The 17,848-nt window shown below is 44.8% G+C and overlaps 1 protein-coding gene across 1 annotated transcript in view; it reads right to left on the bottom strand.

The window, feature by feature from the left end:
* The window catches only part of GRHL1 (grainyhead like transcription factor 1), a 42,232-nt gene that overhangs the window by 4,241 nt on the left and 20,143 nt on the right, over positions 1–17,848 (bottom strand). Inside the window, exons 9-15 of the mRNA XM_082047873.1 lie at positions 13,690–13,848; positions 7,779–7,830; positions 5,309–5,448; positions 3,880–3,917; positions 3,689–3,777; positions 1,811–1,896; positions 94–158 (exon numbers count right to left, since the gene is read on the bottom strand). Coding sequence (XP_081903999.1) covers positions 94–158; positions 1,811–1,896; positions 3,689–3,777; positions 3,880–3,917; positions 5,309–5,448; positions 7,779–7,830; positions 13,690–13,848 — 629 coding nt within the window. The remainder of the gene's footprint in view (positions 1–93; positions 159–1,810; positions 1,897–3,688; positions 3,778–3,879; positions 3,918–5,308; positions 5,449–7,778; positions 7,831–13,689; positions 13,849–17,848) is intronic.

Below are 17,848 nucleotides of genomic sequence, written 5' to 3'. Positions count from 1 at the left end.
CAGCACATGGAGGAGTTACAGAGCAGATTTGCCTACAGGTTCAAAAAAAGGAGTTAATATGCTCAGACAGCTGCTCCATAGGTACGTACTCACCCTTTTTTACATTTTTTGAAGATTTTTCCTATTTTATCAAAAGGAACCTCATACTTGTCGGATATCTAGAACAAAAGAAAGCAAGCACTGTTGAAGCAAGGAGACTGCTGGCATTGTCTTCCACTCACTATTTTACAAAGGAACAAAAAAAAAAAAGTCTGCAGATCAAAACAACCACTCTGCAACTGCTCTGCCCTATGAGGCAATTACTAAATCCTGAACTATAGTATAAGCCCACAGATGAGAACCCCTCCTCTGTCATTTGCCCAACTTCTGTGCAAAAATTTTAATCATGTTCTAAACCTGGCCACTAACTTCTCATACAGCAACCCCCCGCACCCACACCAAAAAGCCCATACATTAAAAACCACCCCACACCCTGCTTCTCATCTTCTCTTGGCTCTCTGTTCTAAAAAAAACGTATCAAGACCATTTTTAAATTCAGTGTCAGAGGGATCAGGTGAAAACCAGTCGTCACAGCGGCTGGTGCAGGAAGAAAATAGCAACAGAGTGAAGACCTCTGCTGCTAAGGACACGAGCTGATCAGAAATGTCCCCCTCACCCAGCAGAGTGACCTCAGTGCAAAACCACGGCACTTCATCGCATGAACCTCCAGGAAGCCATGAGGTCAGTAACCTGAGCCTGGTTTACTTTGGCAAATTGCTCTGTCACACAGACAGCAAGTACCCAACCAATACGCTCTAGCACAGGGTTTCCTCTCAGCTACAGTTGCGAGCTCTGTTCCTTGCTTTAAGAAGTCCAAGCAAAACAAAAAAGGCACAGGATGATGGGATAAGGGAGGACTTCACAGCCTCCGCTCCCCCTCCCCAGCCTGCCCCTGCCAGCAAAGTCCCACAGCCAGGAGAGAGCCTCAGGTTACAGAACCACTACTGGGTCCCACAGCTAACACCAAAACCTGGCTGCACAGCCCCAAAGCCTCCGTCCTCTGGGCAACAACGAGGCATTAGTCACAGAAACAGGCAGCCAGAAACGTCAGTTTTGAGCTCGTGCCAACCATTACGCCATTCCTTGGAGTTAAGTTCTGCGTTTCCTTTGCAGCGCTGCAACAGCAGGGGTAGTGGAAGGCTATTATGGAAGTACCAGAGAGCAATTTCATGCACATATACACTGACATATAAAAGTCTTCAAGCACACTCAGAAGGAGGCTTTGAAAGGCTGAAATAAACCCAAGACACTGAACACATTCTGAAAATCACTCCATCTTCTAATTAAAGTACTGTGACATGAGGAGCATCCACAGTGGGGAGTTTATTGACCATTTGTTGACAAAACTAGGAAAAGACCTACACAGCTGCTTCTGCAGCTTGACCAATGCACAGCCTACGTAAGCACCGAGACCAGAAGGCTCCTTCCAGCAGCACTTGTCATTTTGGGACTATCTCAGGTATCCAGGCATCAAGCCTGACACACATGGATTTTCAAGGAAGACTGAAAACACTCAGACCTCACAGGTGTGGGGTAAGATACTTAAGGGAAGCTTCCTGAAGTCCCTTAATAATGAAAGCATTATTTACATTAATTACCACATTACTGAAAGGAAATCAGGCTTATGCTTTTTATCTAGAAGAAGAGGAATATGTGGACACAAGCTGTGATTGACAGTCTAGCTCCTGTGTACAAGGACTGGACAGCCAAGGATTACACTCACTTTTTCTCAAACTGGAGACGAGGACTATAAAACACTCTAATTACTTACCGCTTCCATGAGACCTTTCAGAGATGGCGTCTTTAACATTAGTGCATCAAAGACTTCCTCTGACTCTTTTCGGACATACAGCAACACTGGAAAGCAAATCAAAGGGAGGACTTTATGGCATAATTGGTCCTCAAAAGCAATCTGTATATGATAGTGGCTAAGTACAAAGTAAAATACACTGAGCATCTCATTAAGAGGTATACATATGTTCAATATACATGGGAGATGGTATTAAAACCATGTAGAGCTAGGTTAGCTCAAAACATACTTTTTACACACAGAAATACTGCATGCTCAAACATCTTTTTTGTCAAACTACTTCTTTCTCTATTTGCTATTTTTTTTACTTGCTATTTTCTCAATTGTTTGAAAAAAAAACAAACAACTAAGGTTATAATTGAAACACGGAAAGGTGGAATGCAAATCAGAGAGTCTGGAAGCTTTTGGGTATCCATATCTCACAGGTCATCTGCCATAGGACTTTTCACAATAAAGTGATTTGACAGATGCTACAACAGCAGGTGAAGCCATCCTAGCCACCTCCTCATTTTTAAATAATTAAATTTGTACAGTCCTCTGCTCCCCCTACAATGTCTCATCTCTCTTCCTACCCCTTGCCATGTTTCAGCAATACTCATACCACCCCAGCTGACACAACACACAGACTCAGTCTCCTGCTCAGAGGGGAACGAAAGAATAAGAAACCCAATCAGCAAAGCATTCCTAGCGTTCTCAAGCTCACAGAAAGTCTCTCTATGTAACATCAGCCTCATTAAAAACTGAGTTAAGGCTGAGGAATAAGCCACGAGAACAAGAAAGCTTGGACTTAAACAGCTTTGCTGTCTTTAATCCATCTTCTAATAACTGGGTATTGCAGCCTGGATTGTTCACAAGGGTTCATCAGCCACAGCTTTGACACACCTGCAACAATTACTGGCATATCTAATTGCAAAACATGAATTCAGGACAGTGCAGCACCCTGATGGATTTCCTGTGCTAAAGGCAGGTTTTAAAAAGGACTGTAGATTTAAAAAATGAAGACAGCACATACAGATGATACACCACCCAAAGGAGAGAGAATCCCATGGGTCTCTTTTTACAGCATAGAGCAACAGGAAAAAAACAGAAGTCTAATTTCCTTTTATAAAACCCATCCTTCCTTACTAATTTATCCAGACTACAGAAGTGCAGCCCCATTACAGTCAGACTTGCTAGACTTAACCTTCACCGCATCACAAGCTTAATCCTCCTCTTTTAATCCTTTAAGCTTTGTCATGGTCCTTCCACACATGACTGCAACATGCAGGTAATCCTCTACACCATCTCCAAATGGACCTCTCATCTCCTCCTACAACACCACAGCAACATCCACTTCCATATCAAATTGCAAAGGTTGACAACAGGTTGCAAATAAGCAGAATGTTCTCTCAGTGAAGCTCTCGGTGGTGAACAGCCCATTTTCTGGCACCATGAAAGGTGCAATAGTTTTGTACCCATAACCAGTTATTGGCATTCACTGCTTAAAGTCCTAGAGAAGATTTCTGAAGTACTTGGTAGTGGATTACAGGATGAATTCTCTCCCCCAATCCACCAAGGAGACTGGTGACCTGCTCACCTCCTCCGAGTCTCTTTCCATATGGGTTCAGAGTCATTAAGTGTCTGACTTGGCAGAAAAACACAGAAATTCTGACACTGCAAAACATTCACAGAGCTAAACTATATCCGGATATACGAACTCTCCCTACTACTACTCAAAGACAGAAAAATCAGACTGAAGTATGCTCCAAAATACATTAAAGCAACAACTCAGCCTCAGATGCATCTATCATGATGGACAAATACTCCAGTAATTCAGTCTCTGGAAGAAGAAAATAATACCTCTTTTTGGCTCTTCTATTCTGGCCATCTTATTTGGAGTAGCAATAAAGTCCTCTTCACCAATATAGGCTCCTCTCTTTAGGCTGGAGCTGTCAGTGACAGGGCAAAAAGTCAGCAGCAGTACAATTACAGGGACTTAGGCCTCTGTCTGAGGGCCAGCCTGCAGGAGGCTGAAGTAGCACAGCTCTTACCTTTCACCCTCCAGCTCTTCTGAAGCAACAGGAAGGACCTTTTAAAAGAAGTAAAAGATTTTTCTTGACTTACACAGAAAAAACACACACTGAATTAGCTAGTGAGAACTCACGTGGTACCTAGCCCTCGGAAAACACCACAAAGAGCTCCAAATGCCACAAAAAGTTGCACAAGGACAGACCCATTAGCTGGTGTAATTTGCTCGTTAGCAGTGCCCTCCCCATCCTTTTAAGTGCTACCTGTTAAAATTGACTTAGCGATAGCTTTATTTGCGCTAAGGAATCATTGGCATGGAACAACAATCCTGCTGCATCCAGCACGAGCAGAGGTCCAACAGCACTGGGTTAAAAGAGAAGGAGCTGCAAGAGCCAGCAGAAGGGTCACCCACCCACCCCGCTCCTTAGCACAGGGACACAGGGGAAAACAAGGCTGTCAAGTGGGGAAGCCAGCCACAACTACACTACTAGAAGTAAGATGTTTTGGTCCCAGCAATAAACATAGGCCCTTCCTTTTAATACACAAATAATACTTGCACTTAGGGTTGTGAAAATTTTATCCAGAACTAAAATTCATTTCCTCATATTATCTCTCAACCCTGTATCAAATGACACTTCAGCTTAATATTCTGAAAGCCAGTAAGCATTTTCTTTACCTCTTTTCATAAAGAGAAAGTAAAGAGTCTCCACTGAGAGACAGGAACATACAGGAGCCAAACAGCTTTCTATGTGGACTAGCACAGTCTTCTGACAGAGCTCAGCACTAGAGCCTTCACATGAAAACATGGCAAGAAGTCAGTCTTATGGATAACAAGTTTATTCTCCCTCCCTGTTAGGAGCTTAGGCAATGCTCTTAAAAAGTAAGGTTTAGATTCTGTAGAGCATGCCAGAACTCCCAGCACAGGAAAGCTGAAGATTTTGAAACTCTGTTATGCTCTAATTTTTTCCCTTCCAGTTTCCTGTCAGCTGGGACTTTCCAGGAACGGCGTTGCAGGGCGCTCTGGCAGCAGATCACAGAGCTGACACTCGCCAGTTCCACAGAAGAGATTTTCGCCCCGCAGCAGGAGCAGGCTGGAGGAGCCCGAGGTCTGCAGCAGCACAGCAGGAACCCAGGGGATGTTACAAGAGAAAACCAGCCTGCAGTTCATTCAGTGAACTCTCAGCTGGAGATGCTTTGGAAACGTCATTTCAGGTTTATGGAAACAGGAGTTGATAGGCAAATAATTTATTCATAAAACATCCCCAGTTAACTCTGGCCAATGGAACTAGGAGCAACATCGCTTGCTCATGTGAGACTCAGCCTGTTTTTGTTTGCAGCATCAGTGCAGACAGTCTGGCATTTCCTTTGTCTGTATGTACACAAAGCATCCCAGGCTTTTTGCAAATACATGCCATGGCCCCCCTCATCCCCACACCCATGAGCTTTACTTACATGAGCACCACGCTGAAGATTTGCAAAGTGAACATCAGGAATGAAAAGGACTGGCTGAGTGTCTAGATCCATGAAGGGCTTGAAGACAGTGATGTCCGTACGTTTGTGTGAGGGAAGCATTGGCACTTTGACATCAGAAACTGCAGAGACCAAAGATCAGAACAGAGGAGAGTGAAGACACCGGCAGAGCTGTGGCTTTCCTACATCATTTAAGAGGCACATATGCTGTTGAACACAGGAACTCTGTAGTCAGCAAAGTGAGAAGCTGCTGTGGTAGAAGAGTTTGAAGCTGGGTTGTCTCCCAGATGAGGGCCTGGACACTGAGGAAACAGCTAATTTGACAGAGGAGCAGGAGTTTGCTCCATGTCTCCAAGTGAGCTCTTTGATTTTGTTCAGATATTAAACTGGGCTGGGAAATGATCTGGCCCCTCACCCCAACAAAGGAACACAGGTCTTCCATGTACCAAGCAAACCATTCAAACAGAGGGACAAAGGTCAGTCCAAGGCCCCTCTTCTCCCTGTCTGTTCACTCAAAAGAGTGCTGGATTTCCCATACCAGGAAAGAAGAAAGAAAACACAGACAACCTGCAACCCACATGGTTCCAGTTGGGAGCCTCTCAAAGAGGCAACACCACAGAAGCACCATTGCACTACAGAGGTGGTACAACTACCCTAACTCTAAATATAGCATCTTGCAAGAAACATTTCAATTCCACCCTTTCAAGTTTTGTATTTTTGCTCATCTCCTTGCTCATACTGGTCACCTCAAGCTGCCAGGTCTCAGTTCATCCCCCACCAGGACCAGCACTGTCTCCAACAGAGCTTTTGGGCTCTCACCACACACCAGCTGATGTGACAGAAGCCACCAAGGGGACAGACTTCACCTAGAAAGACCCATCTGGGAGAAAGTGAGGCAGGAGGTGCCTTAAACTGCCCTTCAGACACATTCATGTCAAACTGGCCACAGCTGAAGACTTCCACTCAGTTTAGCACATGGAAACATTGGGTCAAAACAAGTGCGAGCAAAACATTTTAGCTCATGTCCCCAGTGGAAAAATATACTTTCTTTCCCCCTTCCAAAACAGATGTTTTTAAAGATTGCTCAATCCCTGTAGAAAATAACTTTGTCCAGAAGTCACAAACTACACAAACTATTTCTGCTGGTGACAAGTCCATGTACACATGGCATTTGTGATCTTGGAGGTGTGTATAACAGCCTATGGCTTAAAACTATCAAAAACTTCCCACACAAGAACTATACAGCAATGGATTGTACTTTCCAGGAAAATAAAGGTCACATCAGGCTAAGGGCAAACCTAGGAAATTCACACTGGAAAGCAGCTTTTGTCAAAACATAAGATCTTGGAAATCTGTGTTGAAACTGTTTGCACTTTCCAACTATTACGCAAAGGGCTGCATGCAGTAATCTTCTGGGAGTGCTGGGGCTACTACACTTGTGAAATGCTAACAGTGTGCTAAACCTACCTTTCACCATGTACTTTGGAAAAACAACAAAAAACCCCCACAAAAACAAACCCACACCACAACCAACAACCGCCCTTTCTGCAACTGCCCTTGAGCAAATGGGTTCCCTCATAGCGTAATCTTCGTCTGAAGCTGCTCCAGCAACCTGTACCTGCTGTGTCAGGAAAATCCTGCCCAGCAAGCCGTGAGGCTCATGCTTGTTGAACCAGTTGGACTGTTAATAGCACGGCTCTGACAAGCACACCGAGCAGAGCACGCACCTGCCTCGTGCAAAGGAAGACCAGGGAGATACATTTTCCTCTGAGCAGCTCTGCTGGTCAATAACTAGTCATTCAAACACAGGATCTGCTTCAGTCATCTGCAGCGATTAAAAGAGAGATGCTCAGCTGGAAGCAGCTCCACAGCCTTTACACACTACAAGTGCTGAGGCCTTCACATCCTTCACAACTTCTACTGAAATTCCTTACTATGAAACGCTTTGCTCTAGAAGAATGAGTGTAAGGCTGGGAGGCGGGAGGCTCAGTCCCAAGGCTGCCACCACCTTGCTGCACGGTTATAAACTCATTTTTAACATAAGTTAAAGCCTAAGTTTAGGAGCAAGGTGGAAACACTTGGAACAGCTTCAGTACTTACTGCAGGGGCTCCAGCAGTGCCCCCCCCCCAAAAAAAAGATACAAATCACACACTCACCCTGTTATTTCAACTGCTAAAGACCATACCTGATGGAAAACATGGCAGGACCCCATCTTGGACAGGAAGAACTAGGTAGAAGTGAAGTACTAAGTGGTTCGGTATGTTGCACAACATAATTGCTCCATAAGCAACTGCTTAAAACACACACTGTTCCATAGGGGATAAAAATTGACTTTGGAAAGTTCTACTGTGCAAGTTCTTTGTAACCAAAATGAGATCTAATACTTAAAATACCAATGGAATAATTTCTACTTACAGGCATTCAACTGAGAGCTGGGGTCAGTGCACTTGCCTTTTCTCTTGCTTTGCTTTCGCTCTTCATCCCTGATCTTCCTCTCTGCTCCCTGCCAGACAAGAGATTAAGGGGAATGGGGAGAGAGAGGAAGTCTTTTTTAGGTTCGTTTGGTTTTTTAAAGCTGCAGAGGCAGGAACACTCGTTCTTCCAGATCTGTGTTTGTGGAGGTCAGCTTCACCATACCCAAGCTGCAGGTTTGCCAGAGTGTGCCAACTTTGAGGTCTGCCCAGTGTTTACTTTCAAGTACTGTCATCTAATGAAATCAAACAATCATATGCAAGAAGCAAACACTTGCTTTTCTTTCAAGTCAGATGGGGACATGATGACAAAAGACACCCACAGCAATAACAATAGTATGAAGTATGAGATAAAATACAACTGAACTGTATAAAACAATAAAAACTTGCAGTTTAAGAGTTCACTAGATCATCATTAAATCCTGATCTATTAAAACTGAGCCAAACTTTGATTCACCAAGCGCAAAATACCATCCTGCATGTTGCACATGGAGCCAGCAGCAGTTACACCAGCCTTCACAGATCTCAAGTTGAAGACGCATAATCGTGAAGCTGGTGCTACTATTTCTCTTTTTCTAGGGGTCAGGCTATGGGGGAATCCACAGATACCTAGGCTCTTGCCACGGTTCCTGGCCCTTCAAACCACGCAGCAGTGAGGAGAGAACTATTTTCTGTAAGGTGAAGGCAGCTACGATGGAGAGAGAAAGAAGGAAGGAAGAAGGTCTGTATTGGAATTGTGTTCATTCCTCTAGTTGTGCCCAGACCTACCCAACCATGGGTTAAGGCAGGGATGTCATGTTGCCAGTTGCACAAGGTGACAATCCCACAGTAGATCCCCAACACTCAGTCCTGGTGCTACCACCAGATCACTGGTGTTCTACCTGTCTCCCAACAGCCTCCTGCAAAGCAGGGTAAGAAGCAACAGTTATCTGGCCACAGGAAGCCACTATGTCTCATTCCCACCCCTGTAAAGCCGCCAAAACATACCCACATCCTTACACAGTGCTGGAGGAGACTAGATTAGTTATGGCAAACAAGATGCTAAAAACCACATGGCAACGGGGTGGAAAACGGTGCCTAAAGCCCAGCACAGAAGGGCAACAGCCCTCACAGTAAATCAATACCCTACAGACAACAGGATGCCTGTGCCTGCTAGATAGCAGTGGGCATGTCTGCACTAGTGATAAAAAGGAAAGTGAGCCTAAATATTTGATGTGCATTAACATTTATGCATCACCTTTTTTTCCCACCTAACAGAAGGGACACAAGCAGCTTCAGGCAGCTGCTGTGAAAAAGAGAAGAAATTACTAATGAAGACACAGCCATTGGCAGCTTTGCTTGACTCTGTAAATCTGATACAGCCCACTACAGCAAAGACATCCCACCTAAACCTCAGCACAGCTGGACCTGCATCCCTCTGCGACTTCCCTTACCAGAACAGTCGCAAGATCTCAGCTTGACAGGAGAAAGACCAGATTTGGCTCCAGCCCCATGTTCTACCTTTCACACAGCAATAATAAAATTCCGCTATTCAAACACTGTGCTACAGGGAACAGCACCTGCTTGCTTGTGAAGAACGTGCTAATCCATCCAGAGTACATGTTTTGAGAAAGCCTCTGCCCTCCCATACCTACAGCCAGAGCTCTGCTTGAAAGTCAACTTGTTCCAGGCTACAGGGGCCTAGGTAAACACATCTTAAATGCCACATAAAAAAAAGAAAGCTATGTCCTGATAACAGGCTTTTCCGCCTTGCCAGCGGAGCTCAGTGACAACCAAGAGCAGATACTTTCAAAGACAAGACACCGGCAATCCTGTATTCTGCAATCATGGAATAAATGTGATTGTAAGAAAGAGGTTTTCCCAACTTCATCACCTAAGGAACAGCCTACTGTCTGAAAAGCAAGACTTCATCCTCTTGTCTATACGTTAAGGGCTTTTTGGGTTTTTTTTTTTTGCTGTTGTTCTTTCCCTCAAAGTCTCCAGCTTTGTAAGACATTCTTGGGCTGAGAAAGGGAAACAGCACTTTGGGGAGAGCTGCCATCCCTCTGTTCCACAAACATGATGTATTTGACAAGCAACAGAGATGCAGGGAGAGGATGCGACGCTGAGTCACGACACACTGGGATCTGGACTCTTCATGACACTGTGGGACTCCTGGCTTCTGCACTGGGGCTGTGCGGGTTGGGTGTGCTCTGGGCATGGGGCGCTGCCCCGCACCCCCTCTCGTGCTGGGTGCAGCTCTGGCACTCCGTGCACAAGCTGTTCAAGCTCTTCCTCTGCCCTGAAGTCCCAGTGGCCAAGCTGCCGGGTATACTGGTAGGCAAAATATTGGACAGAACCCAGCAATGTGCACTCCTAGCCCAGAAATCCAACCATATCCTGGGCTGCACAAGAACCATGACCAGCAGGTTGAGGCAGACGATACTCCCCGTCCTCTCCACTCTCATGACACCCCACCTTCAGCACTGTGTCCAGCTTTACAGCCCGTAACATAAGGACATGGACCTGTTGGAGCAAGTCCAGAGGAGGACCGCAAAGATGACCAGAGCACTGAAGCACCTCCCTGTGAAGAGCACACACAAAAAAAGAGGCAGCAGATGACAGCCAGCCAGTGTCCAGGTTCAAGGTAAGTTCAGGCATGCAATGCAATCACAGCCATAACAAACAAAAGAACAGAGGGGACCGACACAGAGCTGCCTGTTCCTGTTAGGTGGCCACAGCATTGTCATTTTGTGGTGTTTTTTCCAACAGGCCTCTACAGTATAGACTTGGCCCTCCACAAAGACAACATGGATAACAGCACTTCTACAGGTAAGAGTGGCCACAGGAGGACAAACACATTAAGGACAGTAATACGTGTGGATTCTATAGTAACAATGGTCCTGTAAACATTCAAGACCAGCTGCTTGATTACCCAAGGTTCAAAGCAGGGCAGAAAATGGGTGCTCTTTCTAAAATGCCCATGCTCTTATTGGACCCTGGAGACAGTGGCCAGTGTTGGGGCCTACGAGTCAGTACCTGCAGCTGTCTGCTCACAGGAGCACTTGCCCAGAGGCTCAACGAAGCCTTTAAGAACACAGTTTAATTCAATTCAGTGACAACAGTATTCAGCTTCTCGGGCTCTGTCCCCAGCTCTCATTGCCAGACCCAGCATGGATCTGAAAGGCAGCAAACTTCAACACCATTTCTATAAATGCAAATTGCAGAATCACAAGGCACCAACCTCGCACTGACTGCATGTTCACTGAATGAACAACAGCCAGATTAAATAAAGAAAAGTAATCTTTTCCCCCTCCCTCTCCTTTTAATTCAGGTCCAATTTGCAAAGTATCTGGAGGAATAAAGCAGAAAGAAAGGTCAAAATCCCGAAGGAAAATAGAAGATCACTGGCATTACTATACTAAGAGATTTGCTGAAATTTATGGTATAGACTCAAAAGATCTCCTTTAAGCCACACACTGACTACATGTCTGCCCTTTTATTAGCCAATTTGTCTTATTAGCTTGTCAGTAGCTTTAGCACAGTGTCAGTAATTGACTGGACAATTTATGAGTAAAAGAACCCCTGTTCCCTGCAGCAAGTCTATACTCACTGGTATTGTAGAGAACATAGATTGATAACACACAAGACTCCCAGATAATAAAAGAGCTTTAGATGACACACTTGCCTTCATCTCATTTTAGAGGCAAAAAGAGGGGGGGGGGGGCGCGGAAAAAAGGCCTGAAAAAAGCCCATGAGACCCAAGGCTCTTGGGCTCACTGGCAAGCCTTTAAGATACTCTGGAGAACATTTGTTAAGACCCTCATAAATTCTTCGCAGAAATCATCACAACAGGAGTGTCAAGGGTTTGGATTGCAGGGTGACAATAAAACCCTGGCAGATGTATTGTTAACCGCCTCTCCCCCCCACTTCCCCCTTTTACCCCTCCCTCTCCCCCCTTCCCACTCAGCACAGGCGATCGGGAGGGAAAGAAGGACAGAGAGAAGAGAGTTGGAAAAAATTAAAGATGTTTTACTAATGATACTAGTAAGAATAGAGAAAATACACAAAATATACAAAACCAATCTTGAAAGTCACAGCAACTGCAGAGCCGGCACCCGAAGTCCTGGATTGGACTCTGCAGCCAAGCGGAGCTGGATTCAGTCTCTCACTAGGCCTCAGTTCGCAGGGGTGACTAGCAAGGTCCTCTCCTAATGTCAGCCATAAGGAAAAGGGAAAAGGCAAAAAGGGACGAGATCCTCATGGTCTCCCACTTTTATATGAAGTATTCACGTGAATAGAATGTTATACACAGTTGGTCAGTTTCTTGGTCACCGGTTTCTCGTCGCCCCTCTCGCGAGACGTCCATCCATGCTTATCAATAAGTTTGCATTCCATTGCTATGTTTACCAAAACATGTGTCTGGTTCTCCAGGAAAATGCAGTTAATATGAAGGCTTTAGCTGACAGGCAAATTCACTAAAAGAGAAGCTTGTTTTTAACAAAACCAGGACAAGGAGTCATCTCAGGAGGCACTTGAAGGATGATGACTAAGTTTACACTGGCAGGCAGCTACAGGCAGGTTCTCCCAACCTTGCAGGAAAGCAGAAGGGCCTATTCAAAAGCATATAGATGGACAACAAAATCTGATAGGATGGGTCAATGGGGTGCTACAGCAGAGGCAGATTGTGGAGGGCTCATATTTCTTGGGAGGTAAATGGAGGCAGATCAATGGCACAGATTAATCTTTGCGACAGTGTCCTGGGGGATGACAACAAGGCAAAACCACACAGTATGTGATGGGGCAAAGCCAGCACAAGCCCATCTCAGAGCTGCAGCTGCAGGGAGGTGTTCAAGATATCACTCCCAAAGAGTCTGTGCTATGAAGAGGGAGTCTGGATGCAAAGAACAAGAGTCAAGCAGGATGCCAGCAAAATAGGATGTCTGTGTTGCTTACAGAAATCAAAAGGAGGACTGGGGAAGTCCAGGCAACATTTATCCCAGCCTAGAAAGCTCTGGGTCACTCTGGAAACACCAACATTACACATTACTTGCTCTAGGCCTTCAAAAGATTGTTCAGGCAGGCACCCAGGACAAAGATCAGGAAATGTCCTTTCTTTGCAAACCCAGTTAAGCTTTTACAACTGCTTTCAGCTCAGCTCCTGCTATGCTGCTTTCACAGCTTCTGGTGAGCAGTGCTTTGGGAAAGGTGTTAATTCTCTGTGATAAATGCATTAGGCAGAGCAGTCAAATTACAGCACTCACCCTACTTGTAAATGGGCTTGGTTATACTGCTGTACAAAACAGTAGCACAATGAAAACAAACATTTTCTGTTCACAAGATGTGGAAGTTGTTTGTTTTGGTTTGTGGGTTTATTCTTTGGTTGGTTGGTTTTGTGTTTGGTCAGTTTGTTGTTGTTGTTTTTGGAGGGTTTTTTTTGTTTGTTTTTAAGAACAAATGCAGTTAGAACACAAAAAGAAATTTAAAAGGACCAGCACAACATAACTTGGGCAAAAAGACAAGGCTGCACTTCCTCCAATCAATTGCACTGATCTCTCCTGCTGAAGGCACTCTGCAGGACTTTCCAGTGTCTGGAGCACTGACAATCAATCTTCTCCCAGATTGACCTTTCTCCAAAGTCAATGCTCAGGAACGCTTCTCAGTGCTCCAGCATTTCGAGAGCAGCAAATTTATCTGAGGTCATCATAACATCTATGAGCCAAGCAGAAGGGGTTGAAATTTTTCTCCTTGCAAAGGCTGAACACAGGCAGGAGTTTTCAGAGCCAAAACAGCAATTACAAAATCAGATTTAAAACAAAACAAAACAAAAAAAACGCACAAACCACAACAACTCTGCTAAGCTGTGCAACAGCCTTTCCTGAAAGGTCACTGCCACATTGACCCAACCTTACCTTATCGCAGAAGACTTTAATCTGGCAGTACGCTCTGTGGACAGGTTTGTTACTCCTGTTGTTGTAGCTGTAGGTGTCGATCTGAAGATTCAAGGGCAGGCCTTTAACACCCTTCTGAGAGGAGAAATCTGTGCTGAGGCAGTTCACAGAGATGAACACCTGCGGAAGGGGAAAGCAGCGCCCGTCAGTGACACACAGACTCCTGGCCGCTGGGCAAGGGACTGTTGGGTGAGAGCTGAACGCTGGTCCTCACCACTACAAGCAGGAATGTCTCCTGAGAAATCAAATAAAATCCCCCAAAAGCGATACAACATTCTTAATTCTTTATATGAACCATTACAGGGGGCAAAGCCACTTTGTTCAGAATGAATTTCAAACTCTCCAAACCTATGAAGACTCCACCCATCTCTTCCAGATATTTCCACCCAACAGATCTCAAATATCATCAGACTTTTAGCAACAGGAATTCTTCTACATCCAGTCCTCACTGCCCAGTGTTTTATCATCTTGGCATAAACACAACCATGTTTGAGAAATGTATGTTACTTTGGGCAAGTTAAAGCTTTCCTTGAGTTTTACATAAGCTGCTGTAAGCACAACTTATGCTTGACACTACTTGGCTTTTTGTTGTCATTTCTTTTCGTAAATGATATGTAAAGCTTTTAAAAAAATTAGGCAACACATTATCTTTAAACACAGGGATAATGCCATTATTTCAGTGGAAAGAGTTTCTGGGCTTTGCACTTAAAAGATTAACACTATTTTGAACATCATGGAGAAAATCAATTAAGAGTGATTTCAGACACATCTAACTTCATTTTTGTAACTGCCTAAAAAACATCACAACCAGAGAATAAGTCCAATGCTGCTTAACAGAAGGAAGAAACATCCTTTTGTGGATATGAACACATAGACCAGAATACTTTGTATCCAGACACAGGCTTGCTGTGTGCCAGGCTTTTCTCCAGACACAATCCCCATTATCAGCATGTCTCAGAAAAAGTTGCAACAATTAATTACCAGGAATTTATGAGCTATGAAGACCTGCAATAGCTCATCTCCATCTCAAGAATAAAAGCTGGGAAGCTGCTGTTTAAAATAAAAAATTAAAATAATCAAAGCCTCGGAAGCCAGAAGCACCTTGCCAGAGATTCCGCAGGAGTACTCAGGAATACTGAGTACTATCCCACTACTGATCACTTACTAATTCTGTGATTACTACAAGCTGTGTGGTGAGTTAGTGCCACCTCCCGGAGCTGTCCTGGAGCTGCAAAATCTCGAGGTAGGTTTTGAAAACCTTATGGGTTTGGGTTAGATTTGTGGCTTTGCAAAGTGCTTGTCATTGGGCTTCTCCATACAGACGTTGCAACATCCTTCACTGGTTTTAACAAAAGAGGGGAAATGGAAATAACTATCACTAGATTAAGGACACTAACTTTTTTTTTTTCCCCCTGTACATATAACAATTGTATCAAAGGCTAGGGCAGAAGGGGTGGGGAAGAACTAAACATCTTATCTCCTAATAACTTGTTGAAATGTTTGAGATTCACGCACAACTTCTTGCAGCTCCTGTGAGCAGCAGCTTCCCCCACTCCAGCTCAGCAAAGTCCCCATCGTTCCCCTGCACACACACCCCGTCCTGCAGAGCTGACACGTCCCCGCGGGTCCCTGCAAAGGGACACCGGAAAGCATGAAACAACCCACATCCCTCCACAGCAAGTTTTTCGGAAAGCATTAAATACACCCCAAATCACAGCCAGGAAAATTATTATAAAATAAGTTCTTCCGCATCTTTCCCAGACTAACCCAGGTGATGGCTTTGCCGGCTTTTATCCGCCCCCTTCCCTTTCTGCTGCCTTCAGCACTGGCACACCCAGGGAAAGCTTCCAGGAGTGTGAAGAGCTGCTTTCACCCACTTCGGAGCCAGGTAATCAGATGTGTGCACAGCACGAATAATTGTGTACTCTGAGCAGGGGTTTTATTTTTAAAAAGGAGTCTCAGCTCTGCTGTTTGCATATTTTTACATTTTAAATTTTAATTTCAAATTTATTTACCCATACTGAATATTCGTAAACAACTCTCATGCCCGTACGAAGAAATGACTGCGTTCTTCAGGAAAAGATGCCCGAGCAGCCATGTCAGCAGGTCCACCACAGCCTCAAAACTTCTGTGAAATCCCTCGTTTTGAGTTTCACACCACCGCACACCAGCGGAATCCATGTGCAGCATCAACCACCAGCTCCCTAGCAAGCGGTGTTGCCTCTTTACCGGATTAATTCAGGTCTGTGTCTTCAGTTTTCACACTTAACAGCCACACAGCACTCTGGGCTGGAGGTAGAAGCGCCAGTCCCAGCACAAGAGACACATGCCAGGGCAGCAGAGCTGCGTGGATATCCCATGGGAACTCGGGATTGCGCGTCAGATGACAAAGATTATCCTCCTACTTCAGAGTCTCCTCATTTGATTAGCTTTGGTTTTAAGCAGCTGACTTCATTTTCATGCCATTCAAGTCTTTGGGACTCAGGGAAGAACATGGCAACTAAAACCTAACCACCTCTCTGAAGCAGAGAGCCAGCCTGTCTTCTGCTCATACATTCAAAAGGATCCTCTACTTCTCCCTACCCATCCTGTAACTCATATTTTTGAGCAATCTCAAGCTGCCTTAACTTCCACAAAAAAAGTGTCTTAGAGAACAGCTTTTCCAGTCTGGGCTAAAACAGTTTCAAGCCAGCTGCTTTTTGTTCAGGACAATTTGATTTGCCTTAGAAAAGAAACGTAAGGCCAAGTGACCGTGCCAGCTACATCCCCACCCCAAAATTGCCAGAAGAAAGAAAAACGTAACCACAGAAGTTGCTCTGCATCTTCAGCCTGCTGAGCAAGATTCCTTTTCATGTGTCCAACCTATTTTTCTAAGGGCAGTTCCGCATTCTCAGCTATATTAAGATGTTGTTACTTTAAAGACAAAAAAAAAAAAATCCATCCTGCCTCCCAAGATTCAACATAAAGACAGCACTTAAAAATAGAGCATTGTCAAGCCTGAGCGCTTACAAACGTGAGTCAAGCCCTCAAAAGTTAGGCAGACTACTTTTTTAAAAACTGAGATTTCTAAGAGGATTATAAACCTGTTCTCAAGTTATTTTGCTTGCTTGGCAATTAAGCCTTTAGTCTATATTTGAATCATATTTCCAGGCTTATCTCTCCAACCAAAGCCAGGTTTTCTTTTCCTTTTCTTTTTGGTTGATCTTTTTTTTCCATGCCCTTTTTAAAAAAAAATACTATTCCTGAAAGCTGAGATTCTCATTGAGACAAATGGCTGCACGACAGTGGGGCTTCAGATAAAACACCAAATGACGTGAAAGCTGTGAGCTCGTATGAGCTGCTGAGCCCCCACATGTGGCGATTTTCACCCCGACCCCTGCAGAGCCCCCTCCGCCCAGCTCCAGGCTGGGATTCCCGCAGCCTTTGGGGCACACGAGCAGCAGCCCAGCGCATGCAGCGAAAGACCCAAGGCAGAGGGATTGAATAAAGCACCTCCCCAGGATCGCACTGGAAGTCAGTGTGGGAAGCAGCCAGACCTCATGACTTCCCAGTTTGCTCTAAACACCCAACCACTCGTGCCCCTCCTCGCCTGACTCGGGAGAAACACACCGTGCCTACCTCCAGATCTATGAGAAACAATCTTCCATTTTAATAATGCAGAAAAAAAAAAATCCAGCAGCTCTGCTGTGTGCCCTCAAGGAAAGGCAGCAGAGGCAGCCAAGTTCTTTCCACACAGCACCTTTTTCTAACAAGATCTGCCTTTCAAACAAACCAGGAAAAGCAGGGATAATTAAAGGGCAATCAAAGCGCTGCAGGAACCTCGCTGTCAGCAAGATGAAAGATGCCTCTTTTAAAATGAAGGCTTGCATACCCAGATCTCTTCTCCTCGGTTTATCTTGGACGCCATGCTCTTTTGTCACGCAAAAAGCACCAGCAATTCTGATTAGTGCAAAGGTTACATATGCAGCAACTTCAGATGAAATGTCACCTTGTGCGGCCTCTTCTGACTCACTGCAAAGCTAAGCTGACAAGGAACAATATGTAGGTGCACATCAACACCATCTGGGGCGCCCACAGGTAATGGCAGCAGCTCAGCACTGCAAACTCTGGCCAGTCCCCA

Source organism: Streptopelia decaocto (assembly GCF_964273445.1).
Source record: "Streptopelia decaocto genome assembly, chromosome: 3".
Classification (NCBI taxonomy): domain Eukaryota; kingdom Metazoa; phylum Chordata; class Aves; order Columbiformes; family Columbidae; genus Streptopelia; species Streptopelia decaocto.
The sequence above is the reverse complement of the archived record's forward strand: the minus strand, read 5'-3'. Positions and strand labels throughout refer to the sequence as shown.